Genomic DNA, 25,270 nt, shown 5'->3' on the forward strand with positions numbered 1-25,270 from the left:
TCCGATCTTAGTCAGGAAGCTTTGCTGAAACTTGCTCAGTAGCAACACCCAAGCCTCCGCTGACTGGGGCGGTAGCAGCACTTCAGGTGCCCTGGCCAGGGAGGCGAGAACCTCCCATGTCCCTATGCTACCTAGATTACAGAGTGAATACAGAACAATTCTACCATCACAGAAAGTTCTACCTAAGGCCTAGGAGATCCAGCTGGCTGTTGGTCCATCTCTTCAGCCTCATCTCTCCGTATACTTCTGTGTTCTCCAGACTTTAGATCTCAACAATGTTCCTACAGGCAGCCGAAGGACAGAGACCATATTTGTCTGGTTGCCCAGTCGAGAAGTGAGGACGTTGGTTTGTGGAATAACAGACATGTGCATAGATCGTGGATGCTGCACAGAGCTCTGCCTGGAGTCCAGGGAAGGCTTCTCAGAGGCGGAGGGGTGGGCATTGCCAAAGGATAAGAGGGAAAGCATTCTAAGTAGCAAAAAGAGCATGATGTGAGCAAAGGCATAGTAGAGGGAGGAGTTACCAGCTGGTCTGGAGTTTTTTTTTTTCATTCAAAAGATGGTGCATGTTTCCAATGGGCCAGGCCCTGGGGACGGAACAGGGAGCACGGCTTTTGCCCTCATCATGTTCCGCTCAACCAGTATTGCTGGAAGCCCGAGATGAGGCATGCTAAGGCCAGAAGAGCTGAGGATAGAGAGAAGGAGTCCAAGACTTCCCACAAGAATCTCGGTGTGTTTCTTATCTTAGGGAATGGGCTTTCAGGCCTGAGTACGGCGAGAGTCGGTGGGGGGGGGGGCGATAGAGTCCCGCCTCATCTTTCTCTGTGCTGCTACCCCGGTTCCTATCGCTGCTGTGGGTGGAGGGGGGTGAGCGGGTGAGGGCCACAGGCGCTTTCGTTAGATCTTTTCAGATGGGGTTCAAGAGTAAGAACATAGGCAGGAAGATCGGCTGGGAAGCTGCTGGCAGGGGAAGGGGGAGTGGAATGGAGAAGGGGGGGGGGGCGCTGCCCGAAAACCAGAAAAGATGGGCCGACCGGAGCGACACGGAGAGTAGGTAAATGTCCTGAAAGTTAAGAAAATGCCCTCAGAAGGATGCGGTGTGGGCGGGGAGCCGAGCAGTGGCAGGAGTGTGTGCCAGGCGGGCTCCAAGGAGCAGGAACTGAAGAGCTAGCCTAAAGGAGGGTGGGAGGCCGCGGGGACCCAGGGTGCTCCGCATGGGGGGAGGGGCTGCGCGGCCCAGGAACCTGGCCGGGGCGGCAGCAGGTGTGCATCTACCTGAGCAGCGAGGGCGGGAGGCTGCAGCTGGCCTCGCGCGGGGCACGTACAGACTGGCTAGGGGCCCCAGAAGCTAGCCCTCCGTTGGACTTTGGGGCGATTTCTCCACTGTGTCCTTGAGCACGTACTGGTGCGGGCCGGGGGCATCCTCCACAGCCCTGAATGTGCCTTGCTCAGGGCCTGCCACACGGCTGGCAGTTGGGGGGCGTCCCTCGGAATCGCGATGCCTGGCACGCGCTCGGGTTTTCTCTGAGGCGTGTCCTCTCCCGTACCTCCCGCTCCTGCACCCCGTTGATCCGCCCAATCTCCCGCCCGGTCGCCCTCAGACCGCTTCCCCTTCTTCCCCCTCCCCGCCCTCCCCCCGACTCCAGCCTCGCCACCCTCGGTCCCCTCAACTGCCACCCCACCCCCACGTGGCCGCCCCGCTCCCCTGCAGCGGTACCTGGGGATCTCGAAGCTGCACCCCCTGCGCCGCAGGGCTGCCCTCTTCTGCCGCAGAAGCGCCGCGGCCGCCTCGCCCGGCTCCGGCTCCATCGCCCCGGGCGGGGGCCGCGGGCTCGAGCGCATTCGGGTGGGCTCGGGCTCGGGCTCGGGCGGGTCGTTCCGCTCCAGCCCGCAGCCCACGCCCCGCCCCACGCCCGCCGCCAAGCGCAGGCCCCGCCCAGGCCCCGCCCCGGCCCCGCCCCGCGCTCGCACTGAGCGAGACGGACCCGCGCCTCTCAGTCAGCGTCCAGGCCCTGATGCCGCCGCCCGTTCCAGCCAGGTCCTTCCCGCGATGGCCCTACCGGGTTCCCCGCTGCACCTCTGCGGGGTCCACAAGTTCAAGCTGACTACTCCGTCCTCAGCGCTGGTGCAGCCCACTACGGTCCGTCCACGACCCCCCACTCCCGATCCTTGCCCCTCAGACGGGCACAGGCGCGCCCGTCTGCCCCTCCCTCCGCTTAGATGCTACGTGGACCACGCCCTCACCTACGGCTCCACTTGCAGCGGCTCCTCCTCACCTCAGCACCTCCTGGCCCTGCTAGCGCAGCACAGCCCTCTCCTGGGGCCGCCCTCCAATATGCCACACCTACGTAATGACCCCGCCCCATGCCCCACCTCTTTTATCCTAAGCCCCAGCCCTGCCCACTCCTTGGGCCCTCCTTCACCCATCTCTAGTCCGGGCTCCGCCCACAACCCCGCCTCCATGGGCGATCAAGCCCCGCCCACGCCCAATTAGTCTGCCCACATCAGCCCTCTTCTCACCCCTACCTGCTTAGGAGCAGAGGTGTGGATCTGCAGTGGTGCGTTACCACGTGACCACTATCGTGGCTAAACTGACATTCTACATTAAAGCCTGCGTTTATTCCGGGGTCTTCCACCCAACAGGCTTTGGCACTACTGCCTCCAGTGGTCGTTTGTGTCCTTGAACTGTGTGACTGAGGGTAGCGACTTCATCTGGGCAGAGGAGGAGGTGAGCTAGGGCCAGCTCTGCAAGTGGGGTTTTATCACAGCTAAGGAGGTGGGGCCATGCCGGCATGAAACTGTGCAGTTTGTAGGATTGGGGGTCAGGGGACCGCTTGTTGCCCCAGGAGCTCCTTGCCACCAGCTTTGGAAATCATTGGCTGGGAAACCGCGGCGAGCAGGGAGGGCCAGGGTGGCCAGGATCAGCTTGGATTCTGCCACTCTCTAGTACACATTCCCAGACTTCCAGGAGCATTCTGCTCAAGCAGAGGAACTAGTTTGGGAATGAGAAGTGGTTTCGTGGAGAGGAGATGTTAGGAGCCCAAGACGAGAAGGATGTAGGTAGGCTCTGTGCTGATGGCTTTTCATTTCTCCCTTCATCAGCCTGTCAGGCTTCCCAGAGACAGCCTTTGTAAGATACCTCCACTTCTTCACTTAAGCGAGAATGGGCTTTTTTTTCTCCTGACATAAACTGCCCGCAGGGTAACTTTCCAGATTTGCCATCCCATCACTCCCCAATCCCTTTACTCATGGAGGCTGGGATGCCTACTTTCCCCAACCTTATCCTGGCCCTTCTTATTTCCATCTTCCCATCTCCTCCACCCTCTATATACTGTGCAGTCTCTGAATCTCTTAGCATCGAAAGCCTCCAGAGTCAGCTCATGCCCGCCCCACAGCTGTCTCTGCCCATTCCTCAGGGCATTGCTCCTATATAATTTACGTTCGAGTCACCCTTTGGCTGGGCTCTGAGCACCCCTGGAGCCGCTCGGGTTTCACTGTTTGCTAAGTGAATGCATGTGACTTGAAGAAATCCAGCAAGGCTCATTGGAAAACACATTTAATTTCAAAGTAAACAAAGATGTTTGTACATTAAAGTATTTAATTAGCGAAATAATTATTATCGGTGTAACAAGCTGAAAAATACAGCAACTTGGTACAAGACTGAGGTAACAAAATACTTCACCAAAAAATCTAAAGACTCCCACGTAGGGCTGATGTTCTGTGGTTGCTGCGGGTGAGACAATTCCCAAGAATGAGAGAAAGTCCTGACACAACTGCATGCAGGGGTCTGCTGGACAGAAGACAGCCCGAGGGCGCGACAGACTTGACGAGACAAATTAAAGGGTAGAAACTGATTTGCAGCGGACTTTGAATAATACGTAAGAAACTGAAAACTACTCTCTACACAACATGTTGAATGCTAAGTGGAAAACCATGCATTTTGGCACGAATTTATTAAAGATCATTCTATCCTAATAAATTAATCACTACTGTTACATTACTGAATGGTCACAGTCGTTCAGAAATGGTTAGAGATTAATGGCTGTAAAATGGACGGATGACCAATCACGTTGCTGCTGTCAACAGGAATCCCAGGGCCGTGCCTGGCATAGGCAGGCTGGTGCAGTACAGGGCTGCAAGGTGTTCTGAAGTTCATGGTCCAAGTTCTCCACACCCAGGAGAATGCAGTTCTTGCTCATGCTCTATTTATAACTGAAATGATTATTTAAAAACAAAAGTATGAAGCAAATACTGTGAACATTCTGATCTTGCTCTTTCATCTTACCGTGGAGCCATCAGTGGACCCAACCACAGCTCTAGTTCTGTGCCTGGCTGTTCTGGACCAACCCAGCACAGAGGCCAGTGACTCCATAGAGTTCTCATCGAGACTGAACTTGCACATTGTGTGAGGCTCTCCAGTCTGTTGAGCCTTGCGAAGTCTTTTCTGGAGAAATGTAGGTACAAATTTTGTATCCATTGGGAGGAGAAAGGCTGGGTATTGCCAAGATGCGTATGGTAGGGATCATTTGTTCACTGGGTGGTGAGCTCCATGAGGGCAGGGGTTGGGTCCATTTTTATCCTCCTATCTCTAGCAGAGTCGGGCACATGGGAAAGAGTAGAGATGTGAATGACTGGACTGATGGGTTTGTACATAACATCCTCCAACCCCACCAAGGAACTCTTGTAGTGTGTTACTGCTGAATGTGAAGTCACTCAACATGGCAATATGCTGCAGTGCTGATTAAAGCCATTCCTGGAGACACACACACACACGCATGCACACGCACACACACGCACGCGCCGTGTTCTTTCAGTGTTCACAAACATCAGCCACATGAGTGCGTGGCTCTAAACTCAACCTGCGGAATAAAAACCAACTTGGCTTGCAAATGGCTTCCCGTCGACAGGGACCATTTTGTGCTTGTAAAATAACACCCTAAAAGAAGCACTTCTTAGGCTTGGGAGGTGAGAGATGATGAAGGAAATATTGGCCAGTGGCGTCAGAAGAGCATGTTTGGGAAACTCAGTTGGCAAGAAGATGGGTTCTTTCCCAAGCAGAATCCTTTCAAGCCTCTTCTCCTCAGGTTCTGGTCTGACGGGGCGATGATGAGTGGACTTCTACTTGGGGGAAAGAAGAGGCACCCAGCTCTCACTCTGAACAACATACAGCAGACGCATGCAAGATATTTCACCTTGAATGGTTTCACGGACATTTGCGCACCATGGGCAGTTCACAGAGCAAAAGACAGAAATGTCTCCCTCTAGGCTGAGAATTCACCCAGACTTCCCCGCTTGGTGGCTTGGGCCTGGCCCCCTCTGTCCCAGGCTTGTCACCCTCCTCACCTGCAGGCTGAGGGGCAAGCCCGGACCAGGAAGACCCGAAGCATGCACTCCCAATTGGCTCTGTACCCTTGCCTGGAGGACGGGATACATCCCAGCTTCACCCCAGCCTCTTCTGGGCTGTTCAAGGCTCTTGGCTTTTCCAACAGGTCAACAGGATCCTTTTTCTTCAAGAGTGCCAGCTAAGAATCTTTCTGGAAGGGGTTGTGGGGTCGGTCCGAATTCATGTGAAGACTAAATACTTGGGAAAGAATGCACGTGTGCCATTCAAACCAGGCTGAGAAGAGAGCACTGGAGAAAGATTAGAAAGGGCAGAAGAAGATGATCTGACTTAGCAAGTCCTTACTTTTCGAGGCTTTTCTGGGATTGGCGTTTCTTGTGAGAGATTCCAGGACAGCTGGAAGGATACAGAAATCCAAGGAAAAGTAGCAGTGGATGTTCCAGCTTCACATGTTCATCCACACTTCAGACGTCTCAAAGTCCATACGTAGAATTCGACGCACAGCAAGCTTACGGATTAACACTGCACGGTCCGGTCAGAGGCGTCTGGCGTGGTCAGCAGTTCCATTTGGCCCCGAGCAGCTCGTTTTCAGGAGCCACTGGTGTAGAATGCCTGACTACACATTCTGAGCCCAGGGGGTATGGACGTGCAGAGCACCCACAGCCACGGTCTGATGGCATCAACGTCACCCTCTGGAGTTCCTTCCGGGACTCAAGTCTTTGCCCAGAAGCAGGGTGAGCCGAGTAAGGTTTAGACATAGCATAGAGCCTTGGTAACAATACTTTCAAGTTTTCAGAAATGTTGTCACCACTGGATGAAAAGTCGGTGGGGCATCCTGCGGTCGGCTTCCAGTGGGACCTATTGTTGGCTTGGATGGAATTTTGAAATCTCGCGTTCAGACACTCTTAAGGGTAATGTCTAATTGGTGTGAGCTCTAAAATCTTAAACTACTAGGACACACACACCCCGGCCCCCCAGAAAGTCAGTCTCTCTGAGAAAATTATTTAAGAGTTTCCTTCTCAGAGTTAGGACACCCAAATTAAGAGAGAGAAGAGAGAGAAAAAGTAGTCACGGTGATAAAGGAAACCATCATTTGGAATAAAAACACCTGTGCAAAACAAAAGCCACTTGGAGTATGACAAGAGGTGACAGATACAGGACGCTGTTCATGGGGACACTCTTATCTGAAGTCCAGCTTAGACCGCTCACTCCCTGGGGCTGTGCTCCCTTGTCACCATCATCAAGAGTTGTGCCGTTGGATTTGTATGATGGAGATTTTGCTGGTGACTGTGTTGGGGGCATGTGGGGGGCAAGACTGGGAGAGCATAAGGCCTCAGTGTCGCTCAGCTCCCCAGCATTAGGATTCCCAGTGGGCCCCGCTCTGGCAGTGGAGGCAAATGTGTGAGATGCGGGGAGCCAACGCTTGCCCTGCAGGGAGCGGCTGGTGCAAAGCAGCAAGGGGGCCCTCTCAGCTGCTTCAGATGGAGCCGCAGAGAAGGCCAGAGCTCCCTAGGTTCTCCGTGGGAAACCGGGTGGGAGGAGAAGGGCCTGCAGACCCTGCAGGGAGAGGCGATGGGGGAAGCAAGCAGGCCAGTGGCCCGGTCCACAGTCCTGAAGCTGAGCCCGGTCTTGGAAGGGCTGGCAGCGACAAGGCCTGGAGGGGACGCAGGGAGCAGCCTTCCAGATGAATAGCACCCATAGGAACAGAAACAGGACACAATTTAAGGCATTGTTTGTTTACAGTAAAAGAACACAAGGGACCCCTAACAGGAACAAGCTGGGCTCTCGCTCCGACCTTCCTTGGTGGACAAGACTAGAACTGAAGTTGAAAGCAGGGCCTCGCTGCGAATGAAGTGTGAGATGTCACAAGTCTTGTGCCAAAATGCATGTTTCTCAGAGAGCGCACCCTCGCTCACACGCATACATACACAGCACACACACGCAGAGGACGCTTCGGGGGTTGTACAAAATCTGAGGCAGCCCTGTGGGCGAGCCACCCCGTGCACTTGGGGTGTAAAAAGCCTGTTCCACAGCCCGTCCCCCTCCTCTCGGGCCCTCCCGCAGGTTTCTGCTGTCCACTCTTTGTGCAGTAGAAAGCTGAGAACCCAACGTGGGCCAAATGCTCTCTCGTCGCAGCAGCGGCTGGTGGACGAGGGTCCAGAGAGGGAGGTGTGCAGTCTGGGGTCCAGCCACGGCCCCTCGAGGTGCTGCTGCAGAGTGAGTGTCACGAGAGTCGCTGGGGGGTGGCAGGTGGATCCTGCCCCAGCGGAGTCCTCTGAGGCGGTGCGGCTATGGGCCGAGTCCCCTTGTGTCTGAGGGCCGTGACTCCACAGCCTGTGCCCAGGGCATGCTCTTCTGCACGAGTCCCAGGCCGGTGAGCCCAGCAGCCTTTGAAGTCATGCCAAGTCCAGGAGAGACTTATTCAAATGACATAAGGTTCGCAGGTACCTAGAAAAGAAAGCTCAGCCTCTTGTCAAAGTTCTAACTTTTCCAAAGGGGACAGGTGGGTCCCTAAGGAAGGGGTTAGATCTTTCTCATCCTGGGAATGAGCAGCTCAGGGGGAGAAAGGACACTGTGATAATAATAATAATAACAACAACAAAAATAATAGACTGAGGTGGTTAGTTTATTGTGCCAACCTGTCCGATAAACACATGGGGGGTTAATTGAAGGGTAGAGGGGTAAATGGCTCGGCGAGCCTCGCCTTTCTAGTTCTCGGGTCACCTGCTTTCTGATGGTCGGACCAGGGTGCAGTTCCCTGCTTTAGCTGGCCAGGCTCACTTCCTGCAAGACATCCCTGAGGAGAAGCCACATGGACCTACCCCGATGCAGCCCTGGGTGCTGGAGCAGCCGTGTGGAGACCTCTGCCAGTGCTGAGATTTTTTTTTTAAGTACTGAGATGTTTATACATTAACGGACTCGGCTTTCCTCCAGCAGTCGGCATCATAGTGTGTGTTTTGTGAGATGGAGGAGGACTTTGTGGATTGGTGTCGGACATACGGTTTAATGTTGGACTTGTGGGCTTGGGCAGCACTGGGTTGGGATGCTTTCTTGATGTGCACTTCCTCTTTATATAAAACTCTCCTTTATACATGAGTTTCTGTGGATTTTAGGGAGTGCTGCAGACCAGCCACTATCTGAGCACTTCACAGGCAGCCCGTCCTTGGCTCCTCAAACAGTCCCATGAGGCAGGTGCCAGAACTGGCCCCATTTTAAAGAGGCAGCTGCTAAGACTTGGTGAGGGGCGTGCACAGCGAGGGCAGGGCAGTGCTGACGCCAGGGACACACTCTTCATGGCCACCCTCTGGTCAAAGCACATCAGCACTTGGGGTGAGGAGGACAGGTTACCCAGGAGGTGGAGCGGACTGGTGTCAGAGGCTGGTGGGAGCTGGTAAGTGAGCAGGGTTGGGGATATCAGGGACCCCAAACTTTCCCATAGCGATGCCCCAGGCCTGCTCCCTGGATAAGGCTCCAGCCCCCTTCACTGCGGGACACCCCCTCCCCGCAAGGTCAGCTTCCTTCTCCCTTCCCTCAAACTCCTAACACACGCTCCGCTGAGCCATCTTTCCCAGTATTCCTCTGGGCTCCAGGACATAGGATTCCAAGCAATTTCATTAAAAAAAATAAAATTCATCTTGGCATCAATTTGGCCAAAATGATGAATTGGAAAAGATGTGTCTTCTTGTTAGGGGGCAGTTCTAAGAATGGTCATAGCAGCGCTGTTTGAATAGCAAAAGGCAAAACAAAAATATAGCAGAAAGTAGGAAACACTGGGCATCTCTGATAGAAGGACTGATCAGACACACACACGCACATACGCACACACGAGTTACATGGATTCACTAGAAGACTCTTAGGAACACGCTGCAGGAGCAAAGCAAGGCTTGGAAGGAAATAAGCTATGGTTCTAGTTATAAAGAGTCGATCAGCCATACATCAGCCAGTCACTGCTTAAGGCATCCAGCACGTGACAATGGAAAGCAAAGAACGGGGACGCGCCAACCAAGTGAGGAGTGAGCAGGTCGCGGTGGAGCGGGAGCAAGAGGAGAGGAAGGGGCCCTGGTCTCCCCGTGGCTAAGGGCCGGGCCGCTAACCTTTGCTCCATAAAGATGTCCAGCTCTGGGCACCCTCTGGGGGCAGATCCACTCGGCCTTGTAGGGCCCTAGGCTTGCAGTCATTTGATGGTGGCAATGGATTTCAGACGTGGAGGAGGGGTGTCAAGGCCCTGGGAGCTTCTGCTTAGGCTGAGTGGTGGGGCAGCGAGTGTTTGTTTTCTTGCTGTTGTTTCTACCTTACACCTTTACACTTATGTTATAAATAATGCTTTAGTGTATTCAGTGTTGATAAAACACAATTTCAAAAAATGCAATTCCACAAAACAGAAAGCAAATCTCCCTGGCCCCTTGAGATTTTTCATGCGAAAAGATGCATTTCTGTAACACCCTCTATTACCTCCGCCTTAGGCTCCATCACACCCCGTGCTGCACTACACTGAACTAACCTGCTGCTGCGGAAGACTGAGGCTGGTGCCAACTGGTTATAACCGCACAGAGCAGCGAGGGGAAATACGCGGTGGAAAGTGCATTAGAAACGAGGTAAAACGTGGACAAGTCAGACTAGCCCCTCCCCTACGTCTAACCATCGGGCAGAAGTCACTTGCAGAAGGTCCTCTGCAGTTTTACCTTTGCCAACTCCTGAAACTCCATCTACTTGTCCTGCTGATCAAACTGGTTCAAGCCAGGTACCTGCTGTCTGTTGGAGAGTGGCTGCCAGCCCCAGCTCTGTCCCCAGAAAAGGACAATGGGCTCTTGCTCAGGGCTTCAGCTCCCATTCCTGTTGGCATTCACCCAGGCACCACTGATGTAAACCTAAATCGGGCAGAGGCCAATTCCCTGCCTATCTCCCTGGCAGCAAGGGGCAATGGTCCTATACATGGCAGCTCTGACCAGGCCCCGACAAGTATCTCCCACCCCCACCATCATCCTGGTGGTCCACCTCACGGCTGTCAGTCCGTGTCCAACCTGGAGCCATGCCAGCCTCAGGCTCCGCAATCACAAGAGCCATCTGGGTGTGACAGGTGAGCTCCAGTGGCCCAGACAGGGTGAGCGGGGCAAGGGAGGGCAGGAGCGAGTCCTCTAGCAACGCGCCCTGAGGCAGCACAGCTCTGTTCCAGTCTCAACGCACTGTGCACTTTGGACCACCCGCAGAGGACTGCAGACCCAAAGCCCTGGTCTTCCCACCACGTTGCTGGGCAATTACACTCTGGAAACTGCCGAAGTATAGCTTCTGACAGAGGTCTACAGTTTCGTACATACCATTTTAGAAATTTTATATGCACATGCAAGCATGCATTCACTCAAGATGCACATGTATCTCAACACAAAGGCGAGCAGTGTGTGCATACGTCTCACATTCTGCTTTGGTATCCGTACCCTGAGGACCCTTCCCAGGCACCACCCGGGGATCTACCCCGTGTCTAGAATACTCGAAGTGGTGCCCAGGGACATGTCAACCAAGAGCAATGCTGCAGGGAACATTCTTCAGCACAGTGTGTGTGTGTGTGTGTGTGTGTGTGTGTGTGTCCTCCCAGAGACTCAAGGGACCTGACTGCACTCTATTTTGAGCTTCCTGGTGGTCCCTCAAGTTTATCCCTATATGGTGCTTGGCCTCTTGGTTCAATGTGTTGAGTTTTCTAGATCCTGATGTTGCCATCCAACCCGTTAATTCTGCAGTCATGCTTCCCACCATCTGTAATTGTGATCGGCCTGACATATAGGTCATCATCTGTGTTAAACATGGGGGTCCTTATGAGGACCACGCTGAGCACAGGGCCAGGGACGTGTCACTAGAGCTCTCCCTCCGCTTGACCAGAATCTCTGTGCACGGGCTGTGGCCAGCACCGCTGAAGCACTCACCCCACTCACAGACCCAAATGCCACTGTGGACTTGCCTTTTCCAGGGGTCCCTTATACTCCCCACTGCTGCGGCGAGGCTGCCACCTCTATTCCCTGCCCTGGCGCTCTTCTCCTCAGACTGGGTGAGATGGGGACCCAACTTTGCCAGCGTCAGTCGAAGATGGAGACGTGACTACTAAGGGGCGGGAGGACTAAGTGCTGCCCACCCTGAGGGGCAGGAAGGTGCAGCCTATTCCCCTCAGGTGCAGACGGGAGCAGCCATTTCTCTCTCAAGCTTGGATAACCATGGCTGTGCTTCCAGGTCATTAGCGTACCTGCAGGAGCCTGAACACAGTCAGGGCTCCCAAAGAAATACCAGGAGGGAGAGCTCCGTGGAGACAGGTGGAGCACTGGGAGTCAGGTTGTGTTCTAGCTCTCCCTTTTACTAACCACGTGGCGGTCAGGGGCCTCAATGTCAAGTGCACACAAGAGAACCCACCCCATTGGGGTGGGGAGGATCTGGCTTCTTCCTCCATGTAGACCATTCAGTTGAGCGTTTGGTGTCAGGGAGCGGGTGGGAGTGGTTAGAGCAGGGAGATCACAATGACCCCCACCTCCCACCGCCCACACACACCAAGGCTACACAAATCCTACTGGTGCAAACAGCCCAGAGGCTCCCTTCCTTCACCAGCAGCCTTGCTGGACTCTCCACACATTAGCTAATATTAATAATGGGCTAATAATGTGCTATCAAGGGCCCTGCACACATTAGTTATTGTTTCTAAGAGTTTAAACGGCCAGTTTGGAGCAGGCCCATAAAATCAATTCTGGGAGTGAGGGCGTGTGTGACTGAAACAGATGCGGCAACTTGACCCTTGGGGGAGTACTGTATGTCTACGGCCCCACAAAAGATGTTATTATGGGGTTTTCTTGGGGTAAAACACGGGGACCAGTCTCAAAGCTGAGCATAAAGGTGGCTGGGAGCCCAGCTGATGGGCTCTGAGGGGAAGTAGGAAGCCCTGCTTTCTACGGACCCATAGTTCCCAGGGGGGCGTGCTGGAGGCACTGCAGATGACAAGCAGGATCTGGTGATGTTACCTGAGGCCTGTTGCTTTTACATGCATCGTCCAAATGCTTGTGCCACAGTATTGCATGAAAGCGGGAGCCAGTCTGAAACTTGTAAACATTGCCTGGAAGGTGGAGAAACCGTTCGTTATGAAGAGTGTCATATGCTGGCAGATGCTGCTAGCTCAATTAGGGGAAACCAAGGGAGATGAAAGGGGCATCGCAGGGTCAGCAAGGTGAACCCCCAGCAGTTCTATGGGAGAAAGAAGAGGCTTTCTGCTCCCTCGAAGAGTTGCCTTGGAACCCCCAGGACCAGATCTACTCTGTCCTGCGGCGTGTCTGTAGCGTGAGGGAGCCAAGAGCAGCCTCCTGCACTCTGAGGGCTTCTCTCTGGGTCTGGGCCGTTAGCCATTTGGGAGGCCAGGGGTGCACTTGGCAATCTTGTGAATGAAGCCTATGAACCTCTTCTTGGGATAATGCTTTTAAATGTATAAAAGAAACTACAGAAGAAATTAATAATGTTGAAACAATTATGAAACGATTTCTTAGAAACCTCACGATTACCTCTGTGTCCTTTATGAATGCACTAATAATAATTAGGGTTGGTGGCAGGTCTGATACTGAACTCTAATTTTGAAGTGATGTGCATCAGTGACCTCTGTAACCATATGTGCTACACAAACATCTGTGATTTCGCTTACAGACAGAAACCACAGACCTTGTTAGTATTTTCATCGTCTGAGACCTACAACCCTAACAGAAGGAGTTAGAGGCACTTTCCCCCCCACTTCAAGTTCATGGATCTTTTGAGTTCTGTCCATGGATCCTGCTGGCCCCGAGTCAGAGTGCCCTTTGCTTCTCACTCACTGACACCGAGTCCATGTCAGCTCACAGCGGCCCTGCAGCGCAGAGGAAGTTCTGAGATTTTCCAGCAACTCTTTACTGGAGAGGTCGAAAGCCTCATCCTTCTCCCTGCTTCAGGCTAAGACCAAAGAACACATGACCTATGTGTTCAGCATCCCTATGACCACAGCGTCTCTGAGTCAAGCTCACGTCCCTTTTGAAAGAAGTCACCAGCTCTGCTCTGGACCCAGCATGTTAAGGAATATACTCACAAGTGGCAGCCAACTGAGGCCGTACCACTACCAGCATGTGCAAGCTGAGCAAGAGACCTGGGCAGGCTGCCTCCCCTCCCCAGTCCCAGGCTCTACCAGGCAGATGGGCCCCTTGTCTTACCTGGATTCTTTCCTTCGCAGTTAAGAACCTTAGAGCCTTGACGCTCAATGTGGCTTCTTGACTAGCAGTACCCCTGGGAGCCTCAACTCTACTGACTCCAACCTGTGTTTTAACCAGACCCTCAGGGATTTGTACCTGTGCGGACCCTGCATTAGATTCTTCCTGTGAAGTATGAGGGCAACTGGGGACACTGTAGCCCCAGTTAGTTCACCTGGATGGACCTACAGTCCTGAGCAATTTTGTTTGTTTGCTAATACAACATGGGCTCCTGCGAAGTCTAACCACAGCCTCTGCTGAACATCAATGCAGAACAGGCTGCTGGTCAAGAGGGTGCTCAATCTTCTCGCCTTCCCCAGCAGGGTCATGAGGTCAGGAGAGAACCAGGAGGTACAGGAAGGTGACCGGGAAATGACAAAAGCTGGAGCTTATAATGCCTTTGAGAAAGGGTCATTCTCGGAGCAGGCCTTTGACAGGGGCCCTGCTGAGGTTCATGGAGCAGGCGCTCAGGGGCTCCTGACTCTCACGGTCACCGCCTCCCTGACACACAGTTCTCCCAAGGCCTTGAGCCCCGGGTGCCACTGGCAAGGCTGCACAAAGGATATCTGAAGCCACGTGCCACGGACACTGTGCAATGGACACTGACCACAGGGAGGACTCTATGAACACCTGAATCTGAAGCCCAGGGAAAAGAGCAGCCTGTAAAGTCCCCAGTCCTTCCAAACACAGGTTCAGCAGAAGAGAAAAACGTGGAGAACCTACAGGGTCCCAGCCTGCTACTTACCTTTGTCGGGGTTATTCAGCTGGAAGATGTCGGGGTGCTCGGGGTCATCAGGCAGTTGCACCATCCAGCCCAGGATGGAGACCTTTTTGCCAGGAGTGGATTTGTACTGGAAGAGAGCAACAGCATCCCGGGGAAGCCAGAGCCCGTGTCCTCTCCTCGTTCCCTCCACAGGCAGGAAGGCAAGGCTTCCCGCCCCCATGCCTCCCCTCCAGCTGCCCTGAGGTCTTTGGCGCGTGGGACTTACGTGTTTTCTGTCTGTGCCCCGCAAGGACTTGGCTCCATAGTACAGGAGTGTGGACCCTGAGAGTGTGACCCAGTACCTGGTCCACGAGGACAGCTGGAGGAAGGAGAGGCAGCGTCACTGGGCTGCAAGTGGTGGGGGCAGGTGTCACCCTGCCAGCCATGCGAGCGATTGGTGCCCACCTCCTGTCAATGGCAGTGCAGGCTTCATTTCTCCCATGGCCCCCCACCGCTCCTCCCTGAGGAGGCACTGAGGAGGAAGGCACTTTTCGTGAGTGCCTCTGAGTTCCACTTTGGGGATGTTACTGCTAGGCGGAGTCAGGCAAAGCCCAGGGCATAACGCCTATGTGTGCAGGTGGCCAGGACCCCTGGATGCCCTGGGGAAGACATTTTTTTTAAAGCCCGGCCATGAAAAGCTCTAGCTTTGGAGAACCAGCATGCCTTCGAGAAGGCACCCTGCCCAAGACGGAGTGCTGATGTTTTTGAATCAAGTCTTTCTGGTGCGACACGGGGAGAGCCCACACAGCAAAGCTGCAGGCACTGCATCGGCGCGGCTGAAGGCCAGGCTTCCCACGCAGAGGGCTCGGCTGCTCCCTTGGAGCGTCTTGGTTCTGCGAAGGGGAAGCGAATAGCCCACCCCGGAGGAAAGGCGCTGCATCTCCAGGGGCAGATTGCATGGCACCACCATGCACAGGGCTGCCTGCATGTTGGATGGAGCTGCCCTGGCTTTCAGATGCTTTTGACTGACACCCTCGGGAAGACACTGCATCTGACATCGCCCAGAACACACATGCAGAAGCGAAAACAGCTGTCTGTGCACAGGATTGACTTGAAGCCCGAGGGGGGTATGCTTTATTCCACACATTGTGCTTTATTCACTTCAAAAGGACTGGTCATGGCCCACGGAGGTCATCATGAACTACTGGTCAACCAGCCTTTAGGAAGGCAGGCCTTTAAGGAAAGGGGCTTCTTGCTGGTGCCAGAATGAGTGGGGCCTGAACTCAGGGTAAGGGGAAGCAGCTCTTCATCTGTCCAGCAGGGCAGCAAGCCAGCTTTACGATGCTCTGTGACACGCTGGGTCCAAGTGACAGAGGATGGCCCGGCCACGAGCCACCAGACCTGAAGACAGGAAGCTTGGAGGGCGTCCGAGGCAGCACCTGGGCAAGGGCCCAGCCATCATCAAGTGGGAGTTCTCAGTGGGCAGTAGACAGGGAGCCAGGGCCTGGCAGGGCCTGGAGATGCAGCTCACAGACGGCACACAGACAGCATGCCGCGGCTGCCGGGAAGCAAGTGAGACACCTGACAAGGGCTGAACCGCAGCCCTGGGTGGAGGTTGGGGCGCCGGTGACATTCGGGTCCTGCAGGGCTGGCCAGGGCGGGCAGTGGATTCCTTGTCCCTGTCCCTCTGGCACTCAATTTAGTGGAGGACAGGGGGAAGGAGCACCCAGCCTGTGGGTGTGTCCTGGGCGTCTCTCTCCCTCCACCGTATCCACACCAACTCTGAGGTGTTCCCTGACTCCCTCCAGGAGTTACCAGAGCCAGGACAGCTCCTGTTCTCTGTGTGCAGGTCTTCCCCCAACCAGGTGACATTCTCTCCATGTCCTCTCGAGGTAGGCATTATTTTATTCCTACTTGCAAATGGGAAAACAGAGGCCCTTGTCCACTGGGCAGCAGAGCCAAGGCGAGAACCTGATCTGCTGCCCTCTGGAGCCAGGGTCCTCCCACAGCACCAGGCTGGCTTGGCTCAGATACGCACTTACCGCGGGCTTCCGTCCTTCCTTGAGCAGGGTTTTCCTTCTCAGAGGCCCCTCCATGGTGGGCACTGCTGCTGAGCTCCCCAGAGTGCAGATGCACGGGCCAGTGGGGCTGCAGGGAGACCACCGGTCAACATCACTCCCATGGAAGGGAGCCACACAGCTCACTCACTGGAGTTCACTCCCCTCAATTCAAGATCAGGAGCATAACCACCACAACCTAATTAATCCCACCGATTCGAAATAGATTCTCAATCTTTTCTGTCCATGTCGGCCACCCCATTATTCCCACCATAGGCCCGAACTTGATCTCTCCGAGAAGCTGTGTGACGCTCCCCCGCTCCCCCTTGGCCTCCCAGAGTCCACTCTTGGCATGGCTAGGATGTCCTTGTCATGCCACCAGCCTTCTCGCCCATCACCAAGTTCCCCCATCAACCCACTCCATGGCTTCCCAATGGCCTTACACCTTCTTGCTGTAGCTGCAGCCCGCCTCTTCAGCCATAACCGCACCTGTCTCCTCTCTCACTTTTCACACTGAATGCCCTTCACTCATTGACACAGCCTGTTTTCATACAGGCTGGCCCTCTGCACCCAGGATTTGGCGAATCCACATAGTTTCAGGGAGGTCTGCTCTATTCTGAGCCCCTCCCCTTCTCTCCCCCACTGGGCCCATCAGCACCCCCGCGGTCATCAGTGGAGTTCCTCTCTCCTGCAGGGGCAGTGCCACAGAGAAGCAGAGCCGTGCCTGTCTCCTTCAGCAGCCTCTCGTGCAGGCTTGGCAAGCAATGGGTACCCTGTGGCGAGGTGCCGAGTAAGCAAAGGAACGAACAGATGAGTACCTGTACACACAGCTCCGGGTTCTGGGAGAATTCCGAACTGGAACCCGCCAGTTGGGCCCCAGGGTGGCATAGAGACGTCCCCTGCTTCAGAAGGAAAGGGTGAGATTTTAGCAGCGTGCTGGCAAGAACCGGTCCTCATGAAGGAGGCAAGAGCTTCTCAGGCTATGTGGGTCATTAGGTGGGGAAGCCCTACAGAAGAAAAGCTCCACCCCCAATTCCTAATTCAGCCTCCTTGGTCATGCTGGGAGCACAGCTGGAGTGCCCGGGCCAGTGATCTCAACGGAGCATCCATCTGGGTGAGTCCCCACGTCTCCAGGTAATTGTTCTTGGCTCATTATTAAATGTTCATCCATGTCCACTGTCGAGGGGATGAAAGAACAGGATGAGCCCACTCACCGCAATGTGCAGGTGACATGCTTAATCAAAACTCCACACAGCTCACAGAGTCCACAGCAAGACCGTATCAAAAGCATACACAGACATAGAGAATTGTGGGCAATCCTGGGTGCTGGGTCTGCGGGGGCATGTGCAGCATCACTGTTCACCAGGACACACCTGAATCCCCCTACTCTACCAGACCCACTCTCTGCTTCACTGCTTCCGGTCGTCTATCAGCTGGCTCCGTGACCTGCTGCGGCCACCTGCAGCAGAGAGTGCGAAGTCCAGGGGAGCTCGGGGGGCCGGCCCTCCACTTGGTTCTTTTTTCACCTGTAGCTCCCCAGCAGCGAGTCTTTCTATGGGAAGGCGCAAGTTTCATGCACCCTGGGGAAGGCTTCTCTTTTCTCCTCTCCACTCCTTCCTCTCAGAATAGCACTTCTTGTACCTGCTTTTCTAACCCCACAGCATGGTCTGGTAAAACAAAACAATATCATGAAAGTTATAAAGTCAGACTAAGTGCAGACATATTGCCCCACATCGCCGTACATCTGCGGGAAGAAAGGGAGTGGGTGGAGGGTCACGTCCTGAGTAAGCCCGGGGTCCTCTCAGAAATCAATGCATCGCTCCCTGCACTCCACTCTTCACCAAAGGAAGAAATGTTCCAGGTGCCCATCTTGGGCCTGCTGTCAGAAGTCCAAGTTCAAGGCTGGTAGGAGTGTGATGGTCATCATGGGAAACTGCTCCCTCCCACCCCATCAGCTACTTCTCTTTTGGTGATGATGTGCCATGCTGTGTGCTCATCTCCCCGAGTCTTCTGATGTGACAGATGCTGGCCTGTCCCCCACCACAACCGGGGTCAGATGATGGCCATATGCCGAGCCCACTCCTACCAGTGAACTGCTCAGAAGGCATCTCCTCTTCATTCCTTCCTGCTCAGAACGTCACAGGGTTAGAATGGAGAACACAGCACTCCTTTCCAGGGCTGGAGGCTCTGGCCCCTTCTCTTCCACCTCTTTTCTTATGGGCCTTTCTCCCTGGGACCCCGGGACACTCTGTGATGCTGCTGAAATGCCCACAGTTGCCAGTAGTTCTTCAGACAGGGTGGGTGGTTTGGCGTTCATGTTTCATGAAAGTTCCTGAAGCCTCGTTACTGAACAGAAGGAAGTCTTGGGTAATAATTATGTGGAAGTCTTAGTAATTCTAGTCTTAGTAGAAGGAGGGACCCAATCCTTCTGTCTCTAGAGCTCAGCACTCCCTGGAAGGAAGGTACCTGTGCTGCCACCATTCATTTCCCCCCCTTTGAGACGGCCATGCTGCGGATTTAACAGGGGTGGGATGGTAGAAGTGACATTAGTGGATGGATGGATAGCTTTCAATCAGTATCTTCTGACAATCTGGCCTTTCATTGTGTTGCAACTGCACTGGGCCGGCAGCAGAGGAGTGCATCTGTCCACGGGCCACTGGGGTGCATCACAGATGACCAAGGAGGAGCCAGTTCCTGAGTGCTCATATGGGCCAGGACATTGCATTCATTATCTCGTTGAAGCTTTGTTTAAGCAACAGTAGCTTCCCCATAGGGAGGAAACTGAGGTTCAGCAATGTGAAGCTATTTGACCAAGGCACAAGCCTCAGAAGCCAGGATTTGAACCCAGGTCTGTCTGATTCTACAGCCCAGGCTCTTAGCCACCACCGTGTGGTCCTGCCTTTCAGGGTGAGGGGAAAGCTAGCGGGCAAACGACCTTGCAGACTGGGCTCCCTACTTGCAGCGGCTTCCTGGACATGCTTCTCTCAAGGGGCCCCACTAACTGTAGGCGTGTCTGTGGCTCACTAAACAGACTGCTGGTTTTTATGACACTGGGGGACCACAACATTCCTAAGGTGAGCATCTATTCCCGAGTGTGCGGCCACCTCTCAAGGCCCCAAGCCCCTTGTTTTTCCAGATGGGGCATTTTTCTGGTGGTTGCTGCCTGGCACTTACGAGCAGCTGACGTTTCTCAGTTGCCAGCCCATGGTAACGAAGTGCTTTCACTTCACCACCGGAGACAGACAATCTAGTCACTGCCCAACTTTGTCCAGGGTCAGGAAATGAAAAGCCAAGGTATCGGGGGACCTCCAGAAACCACTGGATTTATCTGACTTATGTGGGGCTCTCGCTCCAGACCCACAGTCTCATTCTGTAGCTTGTGGGACTGAGCGGAGTCTATCCTGGGAACTTCACGGCCCCTCTCGGGGCTGTTTGGGACAGGAGTAGTTGCAGGAGGTAGGCGAGGCCTTCCAGGATCTGCTGGGTGACAAGGGGTTCAGTCCCAAAGGAAGAACAAGATTATGAAGAATGTGATGGTGATGGTGGAGATGACGACGGTGACGGGTACTGGACAACAAGCTAAGCAAGACCTGCTCTCTACCTCACTGAGTCACACACACTGGAGGTAGGTACCATTACTATCTCTAACTTGTAAAGAATCTGAGGCTCTGGAATGTGGAAAACTGTGCCCAAGGTCACGGTGCAAGGGAGAGAAAGAATGCGTCGTACTGATGGGGCGGAGCAGCGAGAGCACTGCTTAGGCGGAAAGCATCGTCGCGCACTCAAGACGAGTCAAGGCGGGTCTGAAGGGCCATCTTCCCAGATGATTTCCTAGATGTGCATTAGATTGGAGCTCAAATTTAATAACCCCCTAAATGCCTGTTGCTGGCCAATGAGGGAGGGGAGCAGGGAGAAGTCTTGTGGGGGGGATTACATTGAGACGTCAGGAATCTGAGTCTTGGAAGAAGTGGGGATCTATGCTTCTGTGTCAGGAGCACAGATAGCCCTGTGCAGGGTGTACCTGAGGGAGGGCCCAGTGACACTGTTCATGAGCAGTGTCTACCTGCAGCACTAAGCCTTGATGGAAAGTCAGTCTCATTAGGCCATGGCTGGGCCCACACATCTGCCTACGATGACTCAGTCTTTGCTGCCCTTGGCTCTCGCTGCCAGCAGTTCTTTCAGAAGGACCTGTGCCAGCTGGGAGTTACCCACTCTTCTCTGGTAAAGGCCACTGCTTTTCGGAGGGGCTCACTAGGGCCAATGTTTGCACTGTGCCTCCTATCCTGCTGGCAGCTGAGTGGGTAAGACACTGCCTGAACCAAGCCAGGTCAATCAGACCTTCTTTCCCGGCAGAGTGAGAGACTGAAATGGGTTACCTATCAACTTGAGAGCCATGAGGTACCCACCTTCCCCTGTGGACTGAGAAGTCCAGAAAGCTGGTTGGCAGGGAAAGAAGATACAGCAGATGCGCAGAGAAGAGGACAAGTATGAGATGGAAGGAGAGTTGTGACCATTTCTCCAGACCCTGGCTCGGAGGCAGAGATTTCTCAGCTAGCCACGGGTCAACAGCAGCTAGCAAGCAAGGCCCACTCCACGTTTGCCAGGCCTCATCTGACAGGCCCTGGGACCTAGAGGCCCAGGAGCTTTTGCTCACTCTTTCTCAGAGGGGTTTGCTTGCCAGACTGCAGTGCGGGGAGTCAAAGGAGTCGCACATGAGAGCACCCTAGAGGGAAACAGATTGGAAGCTAGGCAGATTGTCTGGCAGGGCTACCATTCAAAGTGGCTGAGCAGTGGAGTCCAGGTGAAAAGTAGCAGGAGGGATCTGGGGAAAGAAACCGAGGGCAGGCATGTGAGCCTGGGGATCCCTCAGGCCTCAGCCACTGGTGGGGTGAGGCAGCCGAAGCGCTTCTTTGAGAGCTACTCTGAAAATAGCCACTCTCCCTCCAAGGGTCTCCTCCAGAGCCTGGCTTCTCTTTCCTGAAAGACCAGGGCTGGGGCATTCCTGTATCCAGGCAAACCTGGGCTCTCCCATGCTTTTGTCAAGGAAGGAGATCAGTTTCTGCAAAACACCGATCGGGCATGTGAGGGTTCCTCTGAGGCCAGGAATCTACCTTCCTGGTGTCTTCCAAAGGCTTGCGGATGAGCATCCCATCAGTTAACAAGGATGACTAAGCCATCTGTTGATGGGGCTTGTATGTTGCTGTGATGCTGACGGGTTTCAATGGAACTTTCAGACTAAGCAGGAGCCTTGGGGGTGTCCTGGTTACTTATGTGTTGGGCAGCTAACCTCATGGCCAGTAGTTTAAAACCACCAGCTGCTCTGCAGGAGGAAGACAAGGTTTCCTGGTCCGAAAAAGATTTACGGTTGCAGAAACCCACAGGGGCAGTTCTACCCTGTCTTATAGGTAGTATTGACTCGATGACACTGAATTTAGCTCTCCCCACCCCTGCCTCAGACTAAGACAGACTACAAAAGAAAAAAAAAAGCCTAATGATCTACTTTGGGAAAACCAGCTAATGACAACCTGTGGATCACCACAGTCTGATCCGAAACTGAACACCAGGAGGGTGTAGGATGAAGCAGTGGTCCTTAAGCATGGGATCGCCAGGTGTCGGGGCAGACACCGCAACAGCTAAAATCAACAATAAACCTTGCAGAGGGCAGAAACTGCATCACCCACCCCCTGACCATCCTACTGCACCAGCTGTGGGGGTCAGGGGTCTTCCCCACAGTTCACGGTCATCCGGGAGCTCAGCAGGGGCGGGAGGAATTTTGCATTCAGCCTAGTCTAAGCCTCCTAGGATGACTGAAGTGCCCGCAGCAGGGGAATTTCTTCTTCATGTCCACCCAGCCAGGACCTCTGGATCCCTTTTGAACTGGCAAGAGATACCTATTGAGTGAAAGTCAACAACATCCTGAATGTAGCCACTCCATCTGTGGGCCAATTATGAGCTGCTCCCATCCTCTTTGCAGGGCCGAGGAATCTGAGGCTCAGAGACAAGAAGGGCTGTGCCCAAAGTCACCAAGGGAGTCAGTCAGTGGGCCTGACCGTAGGCCCCTCCTAGCACTGTTCGCAGTGTCCAGAATGCAGACGTTTTAGCTGCAACTAGCTCCTTTTTGGGAGGCCTGGAGGCACAGTGGGTTGCTCAACGTCAGCAGTTCAAAACCACCAGCTACTCCAGGAGAGAAAGATGAGGCTTTCTCCTCCTGCGGAGGCGGCGGCTGCAGTCTTCGAAACCACAGGAGCAGAGGCACTGGGATCGACCGGGTGACAGTGAGTGAGCCCCCTGTGGCATCCCAGTCCTCTCAAAGGGAAGAGAGCCGAGGAGCCCACCCCAGACACAGGTTCTGCTGACCATGGGGTCTGGTCCCAGTCTTCCCACCCCTGGTGTCGCAGTCCTGGCCCCTCTCGGAGCAGCTCCTCCACAAACTGCCGGCGTCAGCCCAGAGAAGGCGGTGATCCTGAGTGCTTTGCAAGAACGCCGGGGCACCCTTTTCTGAGTCACTTCCTCAGCGCAACAATCCTTACGCACTTCTGATTATAGCTTCTTTTAAAAATATAAAGGTTAAGTTTTTTGCTGAGCAAGAAATATTTATCCTAGAAAAAAAATTACTAAAGGAAATTTGTCCAAGAATCCTACACCCAAGAGACAATCAAGATGGATGATAATATGCATTTTCATATGTACGTGTATGTTCGTCTCTATAATCTATTTCGATTCCTTTAAAAAAATGTCATTTAAAAAAAGTGTTTAAATTCCTGCTCTCACCTCAGTGCCAACGCTCCTTCCCCATGTGCTCCAGATGAGCGTGCACGAGCCCCAGCCGCATTTTGCTGGTGCTCTTGAGCAAGAGATGCCCCATAGTCATTTCCGGAGGGCTGAGGTTCGAGTGCGGTCCATTCTAGCACAAGCTCCACGCCCTGACTTTCTAGCTACTTAAGTACCAGTCTAAGATGCTGCCCGAGGAAGGCCTCCTCCTCTCCAGGGAAGCAGAGTGTGCTGCGGGGCTCTTGCTCCCCAGGCTACAGAGGAGAGTGCAATAGCAGGCAGGCAGTCGGTCGGTCGGTCAGTCCACACCGCTCCACCCGGAGGCTCCCTGGCTGTTTGTTTCTCGAAGGCCCTGTCCCAGGACCACCAGCCTGCCCTCATCTGAGACCAGACAGCAGGAGAAGGTCTTTCAGGCAGCGCTTCCTTAAAGACCCTCAATAGGAGATCAGCACCTGCCTAGTTCGGGAGGCTGCCTGGCTCCAACTACCACCCTGCATTTGCCCCTCCTCAGCCCTGCAGGCACTGTGACCTTGCAGAACCCGGGATGGCTGACCGGATGGGAGGATGAAGCGCAGAAGAGGAGGGCTTTCCTTTGTTCCTCACAGGAAGGGCAGCGGTGGGCAGAAGTGGCCACCCCACTGCTTGACTTGCCCCCTCAGATAGTGCAGCAGGCCTGCTGGGCTCAGAGCCTCAGCAGAGGCAGTCTTCAAGGCTAAAAGGCAGGGCCTAAGGATCCCACCCTTGGCTGGGTCATAGAAACTCTTGCTTGCCCTGCTCACAGTGGCAAAGCTAGTGATTAAGATGTGCCCTCAAACCAATGAAGGTTTGCATAGTGGCAGTGGGGTCACTGGCCAGGGGACTCCCTGCCCTTCATCTTGGTTTCTGGTTTCGCTCCTCTTTCAGGCCTGGGCCAAGCTGGCCACCAGAGCTGGGGCGCTGGCAGGCGAATCGCTTGAAGCTGTGGCCCTCCAGGCTTCAGTGATGTCAGTAAAGTGCTGGCCCCACCCTATTGGGCCTCCAGCTAGAAAGGAGAAGCCAGCAGCCCCCTCTTCTCTCAACTATCATTCCTGAGTGAGGGCCAGCCCTCTCTTGCACCCCTGGCTCAGGCTCCAAGGCTTCAGTCCACTCATGCAAGTGCAATGGTGCAGAGAGAGCTGCGTTCTAGACTCATCCATGGGAGCAGCTGTCGGGAACTCCAGCAGCATTGGAGGGAGGCTCTGCTTTGCTACTAAGTGCTTTGGAGGCTCTCTTCTGAGCCTCCTAGGGGAGGGGGAGCGATCCCCTCTCATCAAGTGGGAGCAACCAGAGCTAAGCAAACCAGGGGAGGGCCCAGTGGAGCAGAGCGTTGGGTGGGGGAAGGTTAGAGATGAAGGAGCCTCCAGGTGGTAAGATGAAGCCCAGTGAGCTGCGCGAGGAAACAACTGTATATAAAGGAAGATCCGCCCCCCTCCAACTCTTCCACAGAGAAAAGTCTAGAAGGCTCACATGCCTGAGGGGTGGCTGTTTCTGGTGACTAAGAAAAGGGGCTAATGCATGGTAGAAATGGAGACTCGTGGGGGCCACTGGGCAGGCATGAGGAACGCCAGGAAAAGCCATCACTGTCCACTGGCATCGCAGACAGCGATGAGGGGTTGGGCCAAAGCTAGGTGTGGAGGGAATGAGAAGCAGGGCTGTCCCGGGCAGTGGAGAGCAGGCTGGGCAGCTGGCTGGCAGAGGAGCTTGCCGGGAGACCAGGCAGGGCTTTGTAGAGATCCCATCCCAAAGGCAACTAGGTGGACAGTTAAGCGCTCCCTTCTAAATCAGAGAGGAAAGTGGAAGTGCTCCAGCTGAGCACAGCATCACCTCCAGGGAGCACAGAATTCCCTCCTCCTTTCTTGGTCCTCTAGTTTGGGTCTTGGGTACTTAGCAGGATCTCTATCTGCTACAGCCCCAGTAACCAACAGGGGAGCCGTTGCTTCATGAACAGCTACTGACTGAGTGAATGAGTGATGAGCAAATGAATGAACACACACACAGGTGCGGGTATAGTTGACAGGCAGGATACGCTGGCACTGTGCCTGCCTTCCCCAGTGAACAGCCCCTCGTTGATTGTGGCTTCTCTGTAAGCCCTCTCTTCTTAAGGTCTCCCCAGGAATCTCCTGACTTGGCCTGTGAAAAGCCAATTTGG

At 54.3% G+C, this 25,270-nt stretch overlaps 1 protein-coding gene across 2 annotated transcripts in view; it reads right to left on the bottom strand.

Moving 5' to 3' along the window:
* Positions 1–3,553: 3,553 nt before the first annotated feature.
* The window catches only part of RALGPS1 (Ral GEF with PH domain and SH3 binding motif 1), a 362,265-nt gene continuing 340,548 nt past the window's right edge, over positions 3,554–25,270 (bottom strand). For both annotated transcript variants that reach the window (XM_075560767.1, XM_075560766.1), the window contains 6 exons: positions 17,151–17,234; positions 16,318–16,423; positions 14,562–14,654; positions 14,318–14,423; positions 12,334–12,425; positions 3,554–7,789 (listed from right to left, as the gene is read on the bottom strand). In XM_075560767.1, coding sequence (XP_075416882.1) covers positions 7,760–7,789; positions 12,334–12,425; positions 14,318–14,423; positions 14,562–14,654; positions 16,318–16,423; positions 17,151–17,234 — 511 coding nt within the window. In that variant the 3' untranslated portion in view covers positions 3,554–7,759. The remainder of the gene's footprint in view (positions 7,790–12,333; positions 12,426–14,317; positions 14,424–14,561; positions 14,655–16,317; positions 16,424–17,150; positions 17,235–25,270) is intronic.

The sequence above is a fragment of the Tenrec ecaudatus genome, chromosome 10 (genome assembly GCF_050624435.1).
Source record: "Tenrec ecaudatus isolate mTenEca1 chromosome 10, mTenEca1.hap1, whole genome shotgun sequence".
Taxonomy (NCBI): domain Eukaryota; kingdom Metazoa; phylum Chordata; class Mammalia; order Afrosoricida; family Tenrecidae; genus Tenrec; species Tenrec ecaudatus.